The sequence below is a fragment of the Populus euphratica genome, unplaced genomic scaffold (genome assembly GCF_000495115.2).
Source record: "Populus euphratica unplaced genomic scaffold, PopEup_1.0 scaffold1.1, whole genome shotgun sequence".
Lineage (NCBI taxonomy): Eukaryota > Viridiplantae > Streptophyta > Magnoliopsida > Malpighiales > Salicaceae > Populus > Populus euphratica.
In genome coordinates, this window is record NW_011499845.1 from 2,755,859 (window position 1) to 2,775,271 (window position 19,413).

Below are 19,413 nucleotides of genomic sequence, written 5' to 3' on the forward strand. Positions count from 1 at the left end.
ATTTTATTTTTGAAAATCATAAAAAAATGAATTCCATTTTCCGAAATCTAATAAAAGGGAACAGATGCTTCCGTCTCTGACAATCAAAGGAAGATTCCCCTCCACCAAAAAGCTCTCACCCTCAAACTCGTAATCGTATGCATCTACGAAGAGTTTTTTTTTTTTTTTTTTCAAGTACATATATATACATGAAGAGAAGAGTAAAGGATCTCATGTGTTGTTTTTTTTTTTTTTTTTCTTTTTGGAAGCCATATGTAACTAGTCACATCTACAGGATTTGGTCAAACTAAAATAATTAATTCTGAGGAGGAATTACTGTTTTTATTATTATTTATTTTGGCACCTTTAATTCAATCCTTACGTGAAATTAAGATGACATTTCATTTAGATTTGGAGATTCCTAACGTTATGGACCAACACATTGCTCCACTGTTAGCTATACCTTTATAATATAAGCAAGCAAAGTAGTTTTAAGGGCATGCTAGCTTGAATTTCAAGCATCTTTAAAATGAATATATTCTCTGGAATATTGAACATATTCCTTCGAAGGTGAATTTGAGGGACCCATCTTATTGTATAATTAGCATACAGTCTTTTCCATCCCGAGAGATCATTTCATGGGATGGGATGGGATGTTTCCCTCAGCGTTCTAATATTCTATTACTAGAATAATTAAAAATATTCCACAAATCATTTGTAAAACTAATATATCTACGTTACTTGATTGTATATTTTTAAAACGAAAAATGTTCTATGAACTAAACACGTACTCAATTCACGTTTGTAACTCCTTGCAACCAAATCAAGAAGCTCTATAATTGCGGTTGATTCTCTCTACTTCATCAAGAACAGGGAGTTTTCATGAACGATCATGCGCCTGCTCGGTAGCATACTGCAAACGAAAAGTGGATTAACTGGACAAGTTATCTTGAAATGTGCTTAGAACCTGTACAACGACACTGAAGAAGATTAAGGGAGTGTTTATTTTTGTTTTTAAAAAATTTTGATAAGTTTTTATTTATTTTAAATTAATATTTTTTTATATTTTCATATTATTTTAATATACTGATGTAAAAAAAATAATAAAATAAAAATATATATTCTTTTGAAATATATTCAATCAAAAACATATTTTAAAAAATTGAAAATTTCATAAAATTGTGAAGACACAGTCGGTGCTCTTTTAGTTCAAACCTGACCAGGTATCTTCGAAGTAAATTATTTTTTTTGGCCCCAAGAGAAGACTCTAACCCACTTCCTTTTCAGATGTTTTCCTTCATTTTTTTTCCCCCTTCGTTTAGGGAAACTTTCTTCTCTTTAATTAAGACTATTGGAAATAACAGCATGTCCACATTTGAGGAGAAGAAAAGGGACAGAGAGGATAAGCATTACCCAGAAGAAAACAAACACCATTATTTCTGTAAAATAGGAACTTATCTGGGATAATGGTTCAAATTTGCATTTAATTACGTTCACATGTTGTGATGCTCTGTTTGCTGGTCATCTTCTACACTCACGATCCAATAGTTGAGACTGCACACTCTCCGACTGAGCTACCTTAAAATTATGTGCCGCGTTATTTGCCTGAATAAACCGAACTGGAAGCATCCTGACTGGATTTAAATTTAAAGGGGGCAACCAACCGGATTCCAGCTACAACAGACAATTGGTGACTAATACAAGTCTTGGACCTCATTTTCTGTTCATATAGCCTAAGCAGACATATTTGATCTGCACAGCATGAAAGAATGCCTCGTTATGGCAGTAAAAGCGGTGCAACGTAAACCAAGAACTGGTTTTCTGGGAATTGAAAACCAGGGTAATAGGAGACAGAAATGTAGATTTGTATGTGTACAATGAAGCTGATAAACAATGCAGTTCTGAATGTCCTAAGGAGCTTTCAATTCAGTCATCTCCCCCGACCTGGATTGGTCCCCAGTCCAGTTCGGCTTGTCAAAGCACATTCACCTCCAATCTGCAAATTAAATTTTACATGTCAAGGATTAAGGATGAGCTTGTAAGCCTAAAAACAAAACATGAGTGTCCAAGTAATTGTTGTAGGGATAGTGGTGAGAGGTTTGATAAACGAAGTGGTTGATCAAAGCTTGTAACTACAAAATATATAAACCACAATTATTTTTTACCAAGTGCAGGCATGGAATTTTTGGTTAGTAACGATATTATAGCATGATGAACAGTAATTATGCGATAATTACTATAGTCATTAATAATTTTGGGACAGCCCTAAACGGAAAGATGGACAAACTCTACGGGGCAGAGTGAGTAATAAAGATCATAAAGCAGTTTAACATGTGTCACCAACCACTGAAATGCCATCATCTCTAGAAACTGCTAAATCTAGGAAACGTGGAATGCCAGACTAGCTTCACACAAATTGAGATTTTACAAGTGAAAAACAAGCTACAACCCCTACCTGCGCCACACCTTCACTAAATCCATCTCCAACTTGCATGCTCTGAACAGCCTTTGAAAAAGCATCTGCAAATTTGTCAAAGATACCTGCACGAAAAGGCACAGTATATCACAAAGAAAAATTGCTGCATATTACGCATAAAAATTGGAATCAGAGGGTTGAAAGCAATGACTTTAGTTCTGTGGTTTGATACCCTCTTGCCCGATTATTCTGTTTGCACAAACACATGTCTGTCCACTATTACGGAACCTTGATGCAAGCTGCAAAATATGAAATGGATTTTTAAGATTAGCATCACGATGACATTACCTTCCAATAATGCAAGCAAAACAAAGAGCTATATCACGAGGAAAGAACACGTTCTCAAAATCCTGAATCAAAGCCTCTGCACCAAAAGGCTGCCCTAAACCCAGTAAATCAAATGGCCTCACCATTGTAACTCACACAAAAGGTTACACTTCCAAACAAGGAACCACTCTAACTTGACTGATCCTTTAACTGCCACTTCTAGGTTTGCATCATCAAATACTATGCAGGGGGGTGCATTCCCATCAAGTTCCAGGATCACCTAGAAATATCAAGGAAAAAGACAATTAGCCAAGACGATTTCTGAAACCTCATCACATCGATATTAGCATCATATGCATACCCTTTTAACAGTTTCAGCAGCACCAGCCATCAACTTCTTTCCCACAGCTGTTGATCCTGCGAAAGTGATTTTTCTTACCTGAACCGGATGTATAAAGCAAGAAATATCAATGTTATGTCGTTTGGATATCCAATTACTCTGACCAGGACAATGCCGTGCTATCATAAAGAAAATGGAGAAGACAATTAACGAAGGGCAGAAAACCGCAGGACTTGCACATGATGCATCGCCAATATCAGGAGTTTTCCTCATGACCACATTCAGAACACCCTGAAATATTAAAAATTAAGGCCATTAAAAACAAATGAAGAAACAGAATTCCAACAAATTTAAACTCAGATTAGCTAATATAACACATCAATTATATCTGACATGCATCTAAAAATGCGGACCTGGAAAAGGCCACATCCACTCTTATCATTATGCGTTCAGAGCAGAATACAGTATGATCAGGACAAAAGACCAGATCCTGCTGTTTCCCTGTGATGCAAGGACATGGTTAACCATGGAGATGTAATGGATCTAAAAAGTTTTCCGGCTATGAACATTTTCTGTTTCAATGCTCGGTAAGGATGTTCAACTGATTATTAGCACAGGTTAGCGGTCATCAGACAGGTATGCGAGATGTAAAATACAAATGAGCATTTCGCTCTACATTTGCCATTTTTAGTTCTTCAGTAGAAGGTCTGCATGCAACACAATGTCAATAAATTTAACAGCCAGCAAGAGCATTTGTTTTCAGTAATTTGCATCGCTGGAATCTTGTGAAGAACATCTAATACCCACGCGATGATGCTTGGATTTTTTTATGTCAGCTCTCTCATCCAGAGTCATCCCTACTTTTTAAGCACTCTTTAGTCAAATTTTCCAAAATTTAACTTGATGCAGCTTCTTCTTGCACTGAAAATTTTCCAACATCTCTAGAGCCAGCCTATACCGGAGTATATCCTAAATTATCAGAAAACCCCAAAATACAGAACCAGTAAATAGAATATTCTGAGTTTCAAGTTTTTGGATGCTGAGACAAAAATCCTACATTACAAGCATCCAAGTTTCCAACCAAAACTTCCTCCAAAAACTTGATTGCATCACAGAGGACAAGTCTTTCTCAATGAATCAACCATAAAGTACCAACTCTATCATCGAAGTCTAACAGCGTGCAATTTTCAGATGACAAAAGCCACAGTGGGGACCTAAATCCATACCCCAAACCGCAAACCGTAGTTATTAAACCCCAAATCAAAACCCTAAACTCTAAATTCTAAAGCTAAACCTTATAGAATTGGAATCTAAATCCTAAATTCAAACCTTGAAATAAATGATCATTACTTTAACGTTTCCATACCCTAGTTATTAAACCTCGAATGCAAATTTCAAATTCTAAATTCTAAACTCTAAATCCTAAATCTAAATCTTATAGAATTGGAGCTAAATCCTAAATTCAAACCTTGAAACTCATGGGTAGTACAATTACTTTAACATTTCCATACCAGTGGAATGTTGTCCTAGGAAGCAACTAGATATGAAGGTCCCATGACCTCCTTGGACTAAAATTCCTTCAGTTGTGAAGTGTAAAAGGAAGGAATTGTTAATCCGAATTCTGGCTGAATCGACAATGAAAACCCACCGCGCCGATGTCCCGGAAGGTGATGTCCTCAGAGAAGATGGCGCCATTTTGGGATTTTCTAGATGAATTTCAAGGTTTGAATTTAGAATTTAGTCCAAATTCGACAAGTTTTTAATTTGAAATTTAATACAGAATCGACAATGTGTTTAGTAAACACCTAACATTACAAGATTAATAAATGAATTTTTATAGAATTTTATTTTGATTTTTAAAATTTATCAATAACTTCATTTTAGTTCTGGTTTAATTTTTTTATTTTATGTTATATTCAAATTAAATCTCTAAAGAAAAAAATAGCAACTAAACCAGTGAGAAAATATTTGTTTTGATAAAATATAATCAAACTGTAGTAAAACAAATTAAAAAAAAAAGAGTGATGAGTAAATAATGGATAATATAGAAAATTGAGTAAAAATGGTTATCCAAGACATTGGACTAGCTTGTTCCTTCCATGGTAGTACGATGATAATCTTGCCTTGATGAAAACTCTGGACCAAACATGTTACAACTTCTCCAATCTTATATTTACAGTCGGAACCAAGCGTTCAACATCGTTTTAAAGGGTTAACCCTCCAAAAATAAAAATAAAACTTAGAACAAATTAAAATAATATAATTTAAAAAAAAAACACTAAAAAATTAACATGGTGTTTACTAGATTTAACCAAGTCGATCCAAGTTTTAGAAATACGCTTCCAAGTCAATGTCGTGCTCGTCGGCTCAACTACGACGAAGAAGGTGGAAAAAAGGAGCGAGCCAGCCAAAAAACAAAGTAGATACAGGGCGGAAGGGAATCAAAATAATGAACATTGAGCAATGTGGATAGAACATGGTCTACCAACCAGCACTACAAAAAACCTGAAAGGCACGGCCGTCTGTAATGTTTTGATACAAGAGACTATGCATCCTTACTGGAGATGAATAAACAATCAAGGCCTGTGTGGTACTCCAAAACTAGAGTATACAACCTGTAAATAAACTAGTGTTTTTGATTGGAACTTCGATATGTTGTTATTTTTTATTATGAATTGAAAATCGCCGGTGAAAACTTCCGATATGTAGGCGATTCTGTCGGTATTTCTATAGACTTACCGAAGAAATTCAATTGTTGGAACCTTCATCTTATCAACCCAAAATTGAAAGTGAATCGAAGCCGTTTCTCATCAACCCAAAATTTGAAACCAAGTGAAATCAAACAATTGACTAGTCAGGTCTATAATCACAAAAACCTTAAGATCACAATCTAGAAATAGAAAGCTAAAATTCAATTTGGCGGATTAAGAAAACTAGGGTTTATAAAATTCAAAATCGAATTGAAATTTCCTCATCATTTAAACAGGAAATTAGAAAACAAAAATCAATTCAGCTTCAGCTGCTAAGATTTTCTCGGCGAGCAAAAACAACAAAGAAGAAGAAAAAACTCGGAGAGTGAGTTCTCCGGCGGGGTCTAGATGCTGAGCTTGCGCTTGAGAGGATTTCAAGACGGAGGCCGAGTAAGCAAGGGACGACAAAGTCTTTAGATCGAAAGTAATAGAGTTCAGATCTGGAGGCGAAGCATTTTCTTTTGACGATTTGGTCCTCCGCGATGGCGATGGCGATGGCGATGTTTTTGTCTTATGAGAGCTAAGGTCTGGGGACTGCTCCGTGTGCGTTGTTGATTCTCTCAGATGGGGTTTGGCTACCTACATAATTAGGGTTGTTGTTGTGTTTTGTACGATGGCGAGGAAGAAGGAGATGAACAGTCGGTTTTTAATTCAATTTAAAATTATTGTTGAAAAATTTATCAATAATTCAACATGTTATTAATACCGACATTTTTATTATTATTTAAATTTTATTGTCTTTTTCATATAAAAAATTTGTCACGATTTTTATCCAGAAATAGTGATGAACATTTCTATTATTATTACTTTCTAGTGATGTGAAATCTTGGCTCCATGTTATTTAATTGATGCCATATACTTCAATCTATCAATAATTAGAAATAATACATATCTTTCAACACTCCCTAAAAAATAAAAATAAAAATAAAAATAAAATAAATACTTGTATATCAACAATTCCCCTGCACAAAATCTTTCCACTTGAGAAAATTAAACTCAGAAGATTGGGACATAAGAAACACGCGATGGATAAAAAGAATCAAGAATGATATGTACGAAAAACATATCACTGAAGATATCAAATTCAATAGATGGATTTGATAAATGAAAATAATAATAATAACAGGTGCAAGAAATTGTTCGCGAATTCAACAACTCCTGCACGGTGGTGCAAATGATCAACAGCCAGCCACGATTATATATTATACACACAGGATTTTCTTGCAACGGTGGTCATTCTTCAACCCTCTTGATTTTAAGCCATTTTAATCATTTTCTCCGAGCTCAGTGGTGTTGATCCTAATTTCCAGGGAATGAAAAAACTTATCCCTTTATCATGTACCTCGGTGCTCCATAGCGCATCCACCCATTTGATCTTTCCATTTTCCGTCCGCGTGAACATAATGCAATCAACAGGCCGTGCATCTCCTCTGCCATGTTATGAAGGTTCGTGGTTTCCACACAGAGATCTTTGGCATATCTTTCTTCGTCGTGTCCAAGCAGCAGCTGATTTTTCTCTTTGTGGGTTGTTGTTGCTTTCTTGCTCGGGGTTCAGCTAGAACTGGATGTTGTTGTTGATGATTTCAGGGTTATTGTGTGGTGGTTTGTTTCTAGGTGTTTGAGCGTTGATTTCTAGAAAGGCCATGGCTGGTTCTAGCCCGTGGTAAGGAGCGTATATATATAAAAAGATACAGAAGTTTGGTTTCATATTGGAAGTGTATATGTTACTGTTTTATGGTTTCTTGATCTTGTTTTCCCTTTTATTTTGATAAATATAAGTTTTATTAAATTTGTGTTTTGATTTTTCGAACATCTTTTAGAGATTAAATGCAATACTTTGCTTATACAACTCTTTTTTTTACTAGCACAGAAACTTCTCCAGTAAAATTCTTGCTAGTGGTATAGATAATTGGTCTATTAATTTCACTGGGTGACTCGACATGCATGGATTCCAATTTACAAGTGTGTGTGTGTTTATATATTACTCGTAATTTCAACACATCCACCGGGGCCGTGGCGTGGCGTTGACACTAATTTGAACAAGTAGAATGAAACAGAATTCCACGATGCAAGCCGCCAGTGGTACGCTGGCGTTGACAAGAATTCGCCGATGTCTGCTAGTTGTGAACGAAGGCAATTCTTTCCTCGAGTAAAACATGAAGAAATATCGAGTTAATAAATACGTTGGGAACGACAAGCATTGAACATAGTACCAGGAGGACCATCTAGATATTTCTGGCACGGCTTGACTCTTTCTTACAGGGTTTGAAACACGCTGAACTTAATAAAGGCACGTCTATTTTGACTGAATTATTTTATTTCAATTGAATCAGAATTAAATAACACGTATAGAATCATGGAGGTCCGTTCTCCCTTGCGCCGCTGCACAGTAATCTGAATTCAAAACATTTAAAAAGCACACCCTTCCTTTCAGGTGGGGCGTCGATGGCCTCCGATGTTAATTAGCGTCCAAGGGTGACTATGGTCGTGATTTAAATGTGATTCAATATTGATGCCTGCTAGCTCCGTCCCTCTTCCCTCTATTAAAAAAATCTGCGAAGGGCGGCCAGCGCCAAACCTCTTTCTGTTCTTTTCTTCCCGTAATATTCCCGATTGGAAGTAGATTTCAATGACTTGATTGCGCATGCATGGTGCAGAGGCTTTTATCGATGGAGTTGCTTTGCAAGCCAAGAAAAACTATAAATTTCAAGTGAGATTTTACACTTCGTTTAAAAAGAATTAAACAAAAAAAGAGGTTATAATCATGATCACGTAAATATGGTTCATGGGAACAACCCAATCGCATTACATGGATTCAATCCCGTTACATGATAATACTTGGGTCATTTAGTTCATGAATAAATGACGAGGTCGTTGAAAGATTCTGCTGGCCGACGGCCTTCAAATATTTGCTATTCAAATCTCAGGGGAGAATGCTAGTTTATTTAATTTTGTCTAAATATCAGTGATTTTATTTTCTCATTGCTACAAAGAAAACAGGTTTTTGGAAAACCTTCAGCTAATCATTCAATTTGAAGAGCGTGAAACCGCATCATTGGCCGTGCTATGCTATACGGTAGATTACTTTTTTAATGTAAAGAAATATTTAAATGTTATTAATGAATTTTTTAATAAAAAGTTAAATCAGATTAATTTAATATAATTTAATTAATTTAAAAAATTTAAAAATAATTTAGATAACTATTAAAAATATAATTTAACTAAAAGAAACTTTAACATGATATATTTTTTCTAATATATATATATATATAAAAAACTAAAATGAAAACATATTAAATCAATATAGATTAATTTGAGTTAACCTATAAGGCCGCAACCTGAATCATAAGATTTGTGTAGCTTTATAGAAAACAAATTAAAATAAATTATAAAATTTAATTCTTAATCAACTTAATATTGAATAAATAAATTATAAAAAAAAATAATAAAATAAATAATAGAAAAATACCAGGTTAACTTGCCAAACACATAACTTAGGTAATGAGATCGATTAAACTCCTTCAAAAGTAAATAAAAAAAAATGAAATCTAATTCCAAATCAACTAAATATTAAATGGTAAAACTGAGAAAAAAATTCTATTAGAAAAAAAACTTAAATCAACCTATCAAATCGGAAATGTTGATCATGAGACTAATATAACTGAATTTAATGTTGAGGGATAAAAAAAAATCAAAATTAACTCAAATTTAATCAAAATAATATAAAACATAATTTCAAATTAATTAAATTTTGAAAGATAAATTTAATCAAAAAAAATATAAAATTACTTTAATTAACTTTCTAAACCTGAATTATAAAATAAAAATAAATAAATTGAATATTGATAAATAAAATTTTATATAAATAAAAAATAAAACTCAGGGGTTACATCTGTCATCCCCTTCCCAACTAGTTCGTGTTAATAATTAATGAGAAAGGGTATAATTTATTACCCACCGTTCTAGACGATTATTCAAACCATAAGTGGACTCCGTCGTGCAAATTCGTTTCCTCTCCATAATCCTGGAAACCTTCAATTTCAGCCTTGGAGGCCCCCAGAAAACGACAGAAAAATCATTACGATAAAAAAATATTAGATGGCCTTAATCCTCACTGTATTTAAAGAAAATACAGAAAAATAGAAGGTGAAAAGTATTATTAAACTATGCTAATAATATCTAGTCATTCTATTCTAATAATTAAATAATTGCATTCTAGAAAAATAATTAAATAATTGTGGCAATATAATAATAATAATAATAATCCCATATTCTCAACACGCCGGTTCAGACAAGGCACCGTGTTTTCCACATTGTGTACTATCCGGATAGGATTTGACCTTTCAATCTGATAACTAAGTCTATAAGTTATGATTACCAGAAATAATTATCAGACAGCGGTTCCTTTCAAGTAAAATTATATCTTGGTCCTTGCATGTCAATCATTTCTCCTTCAGGCACTTAATTATTCAAAAAATTCAATGTGACCCATTATTAAATAACTATTTAAAGTTAATATCCACCTTTCACATCTGCTACCATTCCAGGGCGAGGAGAAGTATTTCGATGGGAATCTGAGATAGGTCTAGAAACTCTCTATTGACGAGCACAAGAATCTAATATTGTAATTATAAACGACAATGTGATAGTTTACAAAATAATGAGTTAATTTACACATATATTAATTTTATTTGTAACTTGAATAAGATATTAATTATTATAAAACAAATATATCAATATATATATGTATGTATGTATGTATAAAGCCTGTTGTGGAAGTGCGTGTATGATAAAATTATTTTCGAATTAATATGATCAATGGATATATTCCTCACCCAATTCCTAAATTCATATTCAGAACAAAAAAAAGAGTATTTCTAGTCCTATTAAACAATAAATTCTCAATCCCTGAGATTCTTAAAGAAAAATATTTATTTTTTTCTTTATAAAAAAATCCCTTACTGAATATCTATAGGCAAAATATTAGAATTCTTTTTGAAATCCTATAAAGCTAATGAAAAAGTTAAATAAATGGAGATCAACATGCAATATTTCTGAATCTTAAAGGGCTAAAATAAAGTTCATCATTCTTTTTATTTGCTTCCTCCTCTAAGGAATTCTCACCTTCCAGAAAGAGAGAAAAATTTCCGAGTTGGTGATCAAGTCTAGAGAGAGAAACTAGGAAACATCCTCTTCATTTACTGAAGTCAATCAAAAACTTGCAGATTCAATTCAAGCATGTACTGCTGACTTTCTCTATCTAGAAAATTTATTTATTTTTGTTTTCCCTGTCTATGTTTTCTCAGTCTTTAAAAAGTCCCTCTCTTTCTTTGATCACATAATATTCTCCGCCACCTCTTTCTTTCTCGAGTTCTTCTCTCTGGTTGTTCTTGTGGTCTATTTGAGAGATAAAGAGAGAGAAAAACTACAAGTGTTTCGTCATTTTACACAGCCATGAGCAGTCACACGGCTTCGTCCAGCAATGGAGGCAGTGGATCGGGCGATTCTGGTGCTCCAAGAAGGAATTCAAAGCGACCCAAATGTGATTTTTTTCTTCTTACTCCTGTTTTAGTTGTTTTGCTATTTTTGGATAAATTCATGACCGCCACCTGTGATTACGTGATTAGTTTTTTTCTTACAAATTTGCGAACTTTGACTTATTTTTCTTGGTGGTTTGTTTCAGAGAAGCAAGTTTTTTTTATATTATTATTTTGGGATCATTAGTGAATTTTATTGGTACCCAATTATCCAAGTGGAGGTCTATGTATATTCTTCGATGGGTTTTTTCTATTTGATTTGCTGTTCGTTTTGTTACGTGAGATTAGATGTGTGAGCTCTTTTGTTTTTATCATATTGTTTCATACTAAGCATTACTGATATTAGGTCTTTCTTTTTTTTGGAATGAGCATTACCTTTTTAATTCCTCAAGAAGATATGCTTGGAAATTCTCCTTTTGTAATAGGAACATGCCTATTAAACGTTATTAGAAATAAAATAACCTAAATTGGGTTTGATAAAGCACAAGATAAAGATGCTATAACATGCGATGAGATAATCAGGCCTTGTCCACAAAATGAATTGGAAATCTAGTAATTTCAGATGTATTAACTATTAATAGTGCATATATCTGAGTTGACGCGCGTATGCTCATGTAATCCACATTAAGATCGTCAAACAGAATGTTTCCAGTGTTCAGGATAGTTGCCTGACTGCTTTATTGCTATCCTGCAAAGCAAGCTAGGTCTTTAAATCAAATGAGGGAATAAATATTTCAAAATCTCAGGGATGTAGCTTTTTTTCCATTTTATAAAATGCATTTTTTTTTTCTTATTGTAGTATTGGTGTTAGAGAGAGAGCAAAAGCTGTGAGCTTCTTCTTTGTCTGATGTTTTCTAAGGGCAACAGCTCACAAATTCTCTTTCACGGCATAAGCACACGTTGATTTACCTGTGATTTTTAATGAATTAAAGATATTCTGTTTTCTTTCAGATTCAAAGTTTACACAACAAGAACTTCCTGCTTGCAAGCCAATTCTCACACCACGATGGGTAAGTTTTTCTCATTCCTTTTATCTGGTCTTATCTGGGAGGCAAATGGGTGCTCAAAGTCATTAACCTCAAATATATCTCTTTCTCCAGGTGGTGTCTGCATTCATGATTATTGCCATTGTCTTCATTCCTATTGGCATTGCTTGCTTGCTTGGTTCCCGAGATGTAAGCTTGAGTGTCACCTAAAATCTTTGCAATTCCAGTTATGCTATCACTTATGGTTGTTTATGGGTCAATCTCCTTTTATCAGGTTGTTGAAGTTGTTAAACGGTATGAAACAGACTGTATTCCTCCTGCAAATAGAACCAGTAAGGTCCAATATATTCAAAGCTCTGCCGATAAAACATGCACAATATCAATGACGGTAAGTTCTGTCTGTGGAATTATTGGCTGTTATGTTGTTCTCATTTTCTATATCTGTTATGAGCAGTGTTAGTGGATTTATAAGCTAACAAGGAAAGACTTACGCCCATATTATTTCCTGTCATACAATTTACCTTCATGCTATTGTTTTCTGTCTACTAATGGCACTGCCTTTTTGCCAGATTTGTATTGGCAGTGTATTAGTAGGTGACTTTATACTACCATGTCAATATCCTTCTGTCTTGCAACATGTCTTCAGTGCCAAGTATAGAAATTACTCATCATGACCAGAGAGGTTATCAGCAAATGAATGACGATCTTTCTTTTTCTATTGTTGTTTTTCTTATCAGATCCCTAAGCGAATGAAGAAACCTGTTTATGTTTACTATCAGCTTGACAACTTCTACCAGAATCATCGTAGGTATGTCACCAATATCTTGCAATCTATCAACTTATAATTTCTGATGGGTTGAAGTAATTATGTCTATAATCTTACATGATGGTTAGAGGTAAATTGTTCACATGATCATTTTGGGAGCATTGATACTCAGGAATATCCAGGTGCATAAATTAGGTAGAACATTGGTGCTGGTCAAGAGAACAGATTACAGCATGTGTTTCGGGAAGTGTACCCATTAGATTTTCCTGTCACGTTTTACAACTCAAGAGCGTGATGTTTGTGATTTTCAAGAAATAGAAACATGATAACCTAGGACCTAGGATGCTGTTGCATTCAATATTGTGTGTGGCCATTTCAGTAAATGATATCATGTATCTGATCTCAGAATAGTGTGGATTTGACTATTTGTTAATGGTAGCCAATTACGTTAGCCAATTACGTTAGCCAATTACGTTCTTTCATGTGTTTAATAATGAAAACCAACCCATCATTTGATAAGATAATTACTAAAATTAGATAAGCAGAATATCAAAACTGTTGAACATGCTGTGAACTATTATGATTATCATTATCATAAAATGGAGGCTTACTCATTGAAAGTTGCAACGCATATAATTGTTATGACTGCTCTAATAAATCAGGTATGTGAAGAGCCGAAGTGATGAGCAGTTGAAAAGTTTGGGCAAAGAGAACGATACAAGTAGTTGCAAGCCAGAAGATTTCGCAGTTGGTGGGGGTGCGATTGTACCCTGTGGTCTAATAGCTTGGAGTATGTTTAATGATACTTATAGCTTCTCCAGCCAGAACCAGTCATTGACAGTGAATAAGAAGGGAATTGCTTGGAAGAGTGATAAGGAGAAAAGGTTTGGTAAAGATGTCTTTCCTAAAAATTTTCAGGGTGGAGGTCTTCAAGGTGGTGCAATTCTCAAAGAAACAGTACCAGTAAGTCCTGGACTATTACTCATTTGGTCAAATAAATCTACAAGCAACTCATCTAATCACAAACTAAATGACCTCTTTCAACTCATCCAGGAAAATACCTTTGAATACTTTTAATAATGTTAATAACACATGGACATTAATTGATTTCAACGCTACATTGCTGTGATATTCATTCATGAATGAGTTAATTTTTTTTAAACCCAGGGTGTTAAAGCATTAGGTTTATACCTTAGAGACATGATAGACTTGGTGCAAAAGTTCAAAATCATAGAATGTAGTTGTGTACTATTCGCCTTCTTCTACTGCTAAAAAAGTGTGAATGTCCCAGAGAACCATGAAAAAAAATTTCTCTTTCTTTTCCTGCAAGTTTCTTCTAGTAAGTGGCATGTGACTGACCCGCTTGTATATGATTTTGTGTAACAGTTGAATGAGCAGGAGGACCTCATGGTTTGGATGCGAACTGCAGCTCTGCCAACATTTAGAAAGTTGTACGGGAAGATAGAGGTTGATCTTGAGGCAAATGAAGTCATAAATGTGACACTGATGAACAACTATAACACATACAGTTTTAATGGCAAGAAGAAACTCGTGCTTTCAACCACAAGCTGGATTGGTGGACGAAATGACTTTCTTGGCATTGCTTATCTCACTGTTGGGATGATATGCTTAGCTTTGGCAATAGGTTTCACAGTTGTGTATTTCGTCAAGCCTAGGTAAGTTGATCACAGAAAAAACTTAAATTCTTGAATTTAACGTTTTTGAAAGAGTGAGGCTGTTAGATGTGTCCTTCATAAGCTATTATTTTAAGGCGAGGATTTCCAAGTGTCTGCAGCTATCATATATGGTGTGGCTCTGAAATGAGAAGCATGGCCCCGTGGTGGGCAGGAAAAAAATTAATGCTATATGAATTTTTGATTGTTTGTGAGATACTTTTTACTTTATGTTTGTTGATATTTTCTAACTGTATCTCATACTGTGTCATCCCAGGCGGCTTGGTGATCCTACGTTTTTATCATGGAACAGAGGTCCTGGATCGCAGTAAAAATGCTGGATTTCATTTGATGGCATCCCTCTGGCACATCCCATCTTATTTGTAACTTTAATGTCTATTAAATGTTTAAAGCATAACTTCGGCTTGAGAAGTATTCTGTTTGTTTGAAATTTTGATTTCCAGGCTATACATCCTTTTTCTTTATGTATAATTACAGCAATAGTATTGAATACAAGTTATTTGTTTCCCAAAACTTGTGGCTGCTGACGCACTTCAATTATAGAATTTGCATTTTTCTTGTTTGTCTACACCTTTTTTTTAACTCAAGTAAAATGTTGGAAAGATGCCCTTCTGGGTAGGATAAATAGGTTGGTCAGAAGCTGTTCAAGCCTCTCGCGGAACTGAGATTTTCCTTCCTGCCATGGATGCAGCACCCTGAATTCACAAAACAAAAAATAAGAAAAATTGACGAGCGATACAAAAGAATGGAGTCATCGAATTTTAGACATGCAGCAAGTTTTTAACCACAAATGGAGGCGGCTAGGGCCCGATTTTCATAGCCGAAGTGTCATGTGATCAAAATTTCCATTTCTCTGATTTAAGCCCGCGTCTATATTTTGCTACACAGTTAAAATGTCTGTAATGTCCTCTGCAGTCTCGCCAACCCACCAAAATCTTTATTTTTTGTTTCACACACCACCACAGAAAAAAAAATCTAGGGAACAAGCAAGAACATCCCACTTTGGGTCACAGCTCCTGAACAAGATCAAGTCATAAGAAAGCCCCCTCTCTTTGTTAGTCTCGATGTTAAAGAGTTCAAAATTTGTGTACATGCCTGATGCACTTTGAAGAACCTGAGGAGGAAAAGCTCCAGCATTATGGAGGGGAAGGGCATCAGCAGATAAGCTAAAAAGGTTTTCCCTTCAGATGTAGACATAAATTGCCTTGGATGAAAATTTCCAAAATATAGAAAATAGGACACGACCTTAGGATCTATTATTCACTTGTGTCGTCTCAAGCTTTGAACATTTTCCTGGGCAATTTTTTTTTTTCCAAACTGGATTTTCCTTAAGAAAATGCATTAATATGACGGGATAATGGAGAAATTTCTTAAACTTTGACGCTTATTATGAGAAGTGCCCAGCAGTAATCTTTTTAGGAGCTAATTTAGGAGGGTCGAAAATAACTATTTCCCAGGATTCATTTCTAGAAAAAGCACCCTTCATAAATTCAGTGGCATCTTTTCACAGAAATGATTCACGTTGTTAAGAATAATATTTTCTCTAACAAGCAAAGATGTATCAACTCCTGTCAGAACACTAAATTAACCTTGAACATGAGAGGAGTTTGGACAACCTACTTACATTGAAATCCAGAACCTTCAAGTGTCAATGAGAAGATAAGAGAGCTGTGTTAGTTCGAGGATCATAGATTAACAGACATAATCATGAATCAGGCCAAATGAAAAATGTTGACATAAAATAATATACGTGACATCTATTGCACCTCCATGCACCGCGTTTAGAGCAAAACCACCACTGTGGGAGCAAATATCTCGAACTTTCAGGCCATTTGAAATTGTAGATATGAACTGGCGGCTTTCACGTTGGTCAGCATAAAATTCAGTCTGCTTGCACACCAATGAAATTACGTAACTTGGCAGACGAACATTTAGAATGGCATCAATTTTGCAGTAAATGGATTCGTTCAGAACCTCAAGCAGGTAATTCCAGAAATATGGCTAAAATAATAAGGCAAAGGCAAAATAGGTGGTGGCCGCTTCATAGATAGCAACACTTCAGAGAATGAGTTCAGCAAGGAATTGGCAAGCACTTGAGATGTGGCAATTGATTATAGATTATTCAAGCATGGGCTCAGACAGAGGTAGAACCAAAGGCATTTGTTAGTCAGGCATAAAATTATCATTTACTTTCCCCAGTTGCATAAATCCAGAGTATGCTGCTGCTACATGACTGCATAAACCCAGTTGCATAAATGACAAATGAAAACCAAAATTTGGAGTAATTAAGTGGCAATCAGTGGTGGGAATTATTACTTTCAATCTTACGAAGCACCACTGTGAATTTGCAGGTGCTAATCACAAATTACCAAAAATACAAAAAAACATCATGTACGAGCAGAAATAAGCAAGACCATTAAGTAAGAAGTTCGTACAGGCAACAACCTTAAAAATCCAACGGTAAGGTATCTCTAATGGTACACTTCTTTTATACTCAGTGGAGAAATAGATGCCAAGAACTAGAAGAATTCTGGAAGTGAAAAGGGACTGATAATTTCATAAATAAGAAAAAAAAAGAGGTTTTTCCGTGGGAAATGAGTGAAAGGTATGATGTAGAGAAATTCCTCTCCATGGAAAGTTATCTTAAACCTCATTCTTTACTGTTTAAAGAATCAAAACAAGTAAAAGATCTTGCATAAGAAAACTAATAAAAATATGAATGTGTAATTAGTGATTTTTTAGGCACATTCTACCTTTATTCTTTCAGGACAAGTAGATGGATGTTTTTCTTTCATACCTGACACATTCATTCCTTCCTCTTTTAAAATTTCAACAGATGTTCTCCAGTTGATATATGGTTAATTCCATCAGTTCTATTGATGCAAGCCTTTACTTCTTGTTTGCCATTCTCAACCCAAGCAGCAGAGATGATATCGCAGCTTAATCTCCCAAGACATCAACAATTATTCCGGACAGTGCAGTGATGCACCTATGTGTAATTTACAAATAAGCATACTGGTGAGTACAGCAATAATCATAATCTGAAAATCAAGCGTACTGGAGAGTGCAGAGTAGAAGAGACTGAAAATCAAGGCATGTCTCAAAGAATAATTACACAATCAAACCATGGTTCCAACTAATTTGAGCTAACTATATTCTTTTTTTCCTTTTTCTTCAGCTTCTTACTTTTTTTCCCCTCCATATATTCCATTCTTAGTACACTATGAAGTCTATTGGGACAGGACAGTTAAAATCTGAACAACATCAGCACCATACATCAAGGACAAGGTCTTAACATTCTGCATTCAACACCAGCACCATATATTCAAGGAATTGATCCAGCATTCACTAATCTAAATTTGCTTCCCAGTCCGAGTATCTGTGACATTTCAACTAAATGAACTCTGGTTATCTTGCTCCCCAAAGACCAGAACCAAAAACCTAATTATACATCCACCGGGAGAATAAGATCATGATTAGCCCAATGTCTGCCAAACTGCCCATACATATATGTTAATAAGAGTCACTTGACGCGAACACATAAAGAATCCCTCCATCTCCTGTAGTGGACTATGGAGAGCGCAAGATCATTACCTGTCTCCTTTACCATTGACAAATATGCATTTGTATGGGATGACTCGGATGAGGGTAGAACCAGCCTCCTCCATAACTTTCTAGCTGCATTAATTCTTGTTTTAAGCATTTTCTTCATGTCCAATGCACAAGAAGGATATCTGCACATGATTTAAGAACTTAATAGATGAAGGAGATAAAATCAAACCAGAAAGCTGTCTTTATACAGATACCTCGTGGCTTCATCTTCTAGCTGCATGAGCCTGACACAGAGCATGGAAACTGAATTATACAACCCCACCCTATAGGTTTCTCTGTTCCATCAGCAACCAGCACAAAGTCTCCTGTCTTGGGTGGTGGTCTACCATTTATTCGATTGACTTCTTCACTGTACACATTGGACTTCCATACTTGAAAAGTTTCGTCTTTCCCTTTTTTTAATACAACCTTTGCAATTCCTGCCGAAAACAGACCTATTACAAAGGGGTCTATAAATCGTAACGGAACCAACCAATGATAAGTTGCTAACTATGAAAAACCTTATAACAGCTTCTTCATGTTGTAAAGAATATAGACAACGCAATTTTGCTATGACCTCAATTGCAAGTGCAAAATGTTGATTTACCAAGAGAAATCTAAAATCAAGCAAATAAAGCAGTATAAAGTTCAATTGTACAAATGATGACACCACTGTTTGCATGTCTTCATAGCTCCATTAGTCCTTTTCGTTAGCTGCCATTGCAAATTCATAAACCTCTGCAGTTTCTATACATAAAAAAAAAAAAAGAAGAAGAAAAAAACAAGTGATTGAACACAATTACTCTTTTTAGTCAGTTCAAATAGTGAAGAACTTCTTGTTAACCAGATAAATTCAAAAAAGCAAATTCATAGAAGTCCGATTGGCATGAAATAGTTCAGAGATTCCAGATTTACACTAATTTTTCTCATAAACGAAAAAAAAAAAACAATGCATCCCAGTATCACAATAACAAAAATGAAAAGAATGGACAGCACCCAGAAAAGCACAAAGACAAACACAAACCTA

At 34.8% G+C, this 19,413-nt stretch overlaps 2 protein-coding genes and 1 pseudogene across 2 annotated transcripts; 1 reads left to right on the plus strand and 2 right to left on the minus strand.

The window, feature by feature from the left end:
• Positions 1 to 1,909: 1,909 nt before the first annotated feature.
• On the minus strand, positions 1,910 to 4,557 carry LOC105128001 (succinate-semialdehyde dehydrogenase, mitochondrial). Its single transcript, XM_011029493.1, has 6 exons — positions 4,531 to 4,557; positions 3,288 to 3,353; positions 3,084 to 3,161; positions 2,628 to 2,694; positions 2,435 to 2,520; positions 1,910 to 1,975 (listed from the first exon to the last, which is right to left on the minus strand). The coding sequence occupies exons 1-6, from the start codon at positions 4,540 to 4,542 to the stop codon at positions 1,910 to 1,912; spliced, it is 375 nt and encodes a 124-aa protein (XP_011027795.1). The 5' UTR covers positions 4,543 to 4,557.
• Positions 4,558 to 10,925: 6,368 nt separating this feature from the next.
• Positions 10,926 to 15,357, plus strand: LOC105118018 (ALA-interacting subunit 3-like). The gene is made up of 8 exons (XM_011015894.1): positions 10,926 to 11,354; positions 12,301 to 12,359; positions 12,450 to 12,524; positions 12,610 to 12,723; positions 13,073 to 13,143; positions 13,764 to 14,064; positions 14,488 to 14,777; positions 15,052 to 15,357. Exons 1-8 carry the CDS (start codon positions 11,267 to 11,269, stop codon positions 15,104 to 15,106), a joined length of 1,053 nt encoding a protein of 350 aa, XP_011014196.1. The 5' UTR covers positions 10,926 to 11,266; the 3' UTR covers positions 15,107 to 15,357.
• A 283-nt stretch (positions 15,358 to 15,640) lies between these two features.
• On the minus strand, positions 15,641 to 19,068 carry LOC105128009 (uncharacterized; annotated as a pseudogene).
• Between the last annotated feature and the right edge of the window lie 345 nt (positions 19,069 to 19,413).

Excerpts from the sequence above, each read along its gene's own strand:
- LOC105118018 (XM_011015894.1), top strand. The coding sequence starts at position 11,267 with ATGAGCAGTCACACGGCTTCGTCCAGCAATGGAGGCAGTGGATCGGGC. Across the intron at positions 12,360-12,449 it reads CAATTCTCACACCACGATGG|GTGGTGTCTGCATTCATGAT; the intron begins GTAAGTTTTTCT and ends CTCTTTCTCCAG. Across the intron at positions 13,144-13,763 it reads TTCTACCAGAATCATCGTAG|GTATGTGAAGAGCCGAAGTG; the intron begins GTATGTCACCAA and ends CTAATAAATCAG.
- LOC105128001 (XM_011029493.1), bottom strand. Across the intron at positions 2,695-3,083 it reads CTGCTGAAACTGTTAAAAGG|CTTGCATCAAGGTTCCGTAA; the intron begins GTATGCATATGA and ends CATATTTTGCAG. Across the intron at positions 2,521-2,627 it reads CAGAATAATCGGGCAAGAGG|GTATCTTTGACAAATTTGCA; the intron begins GTATCAAACCAC and ends CTTTTCGTGCAG.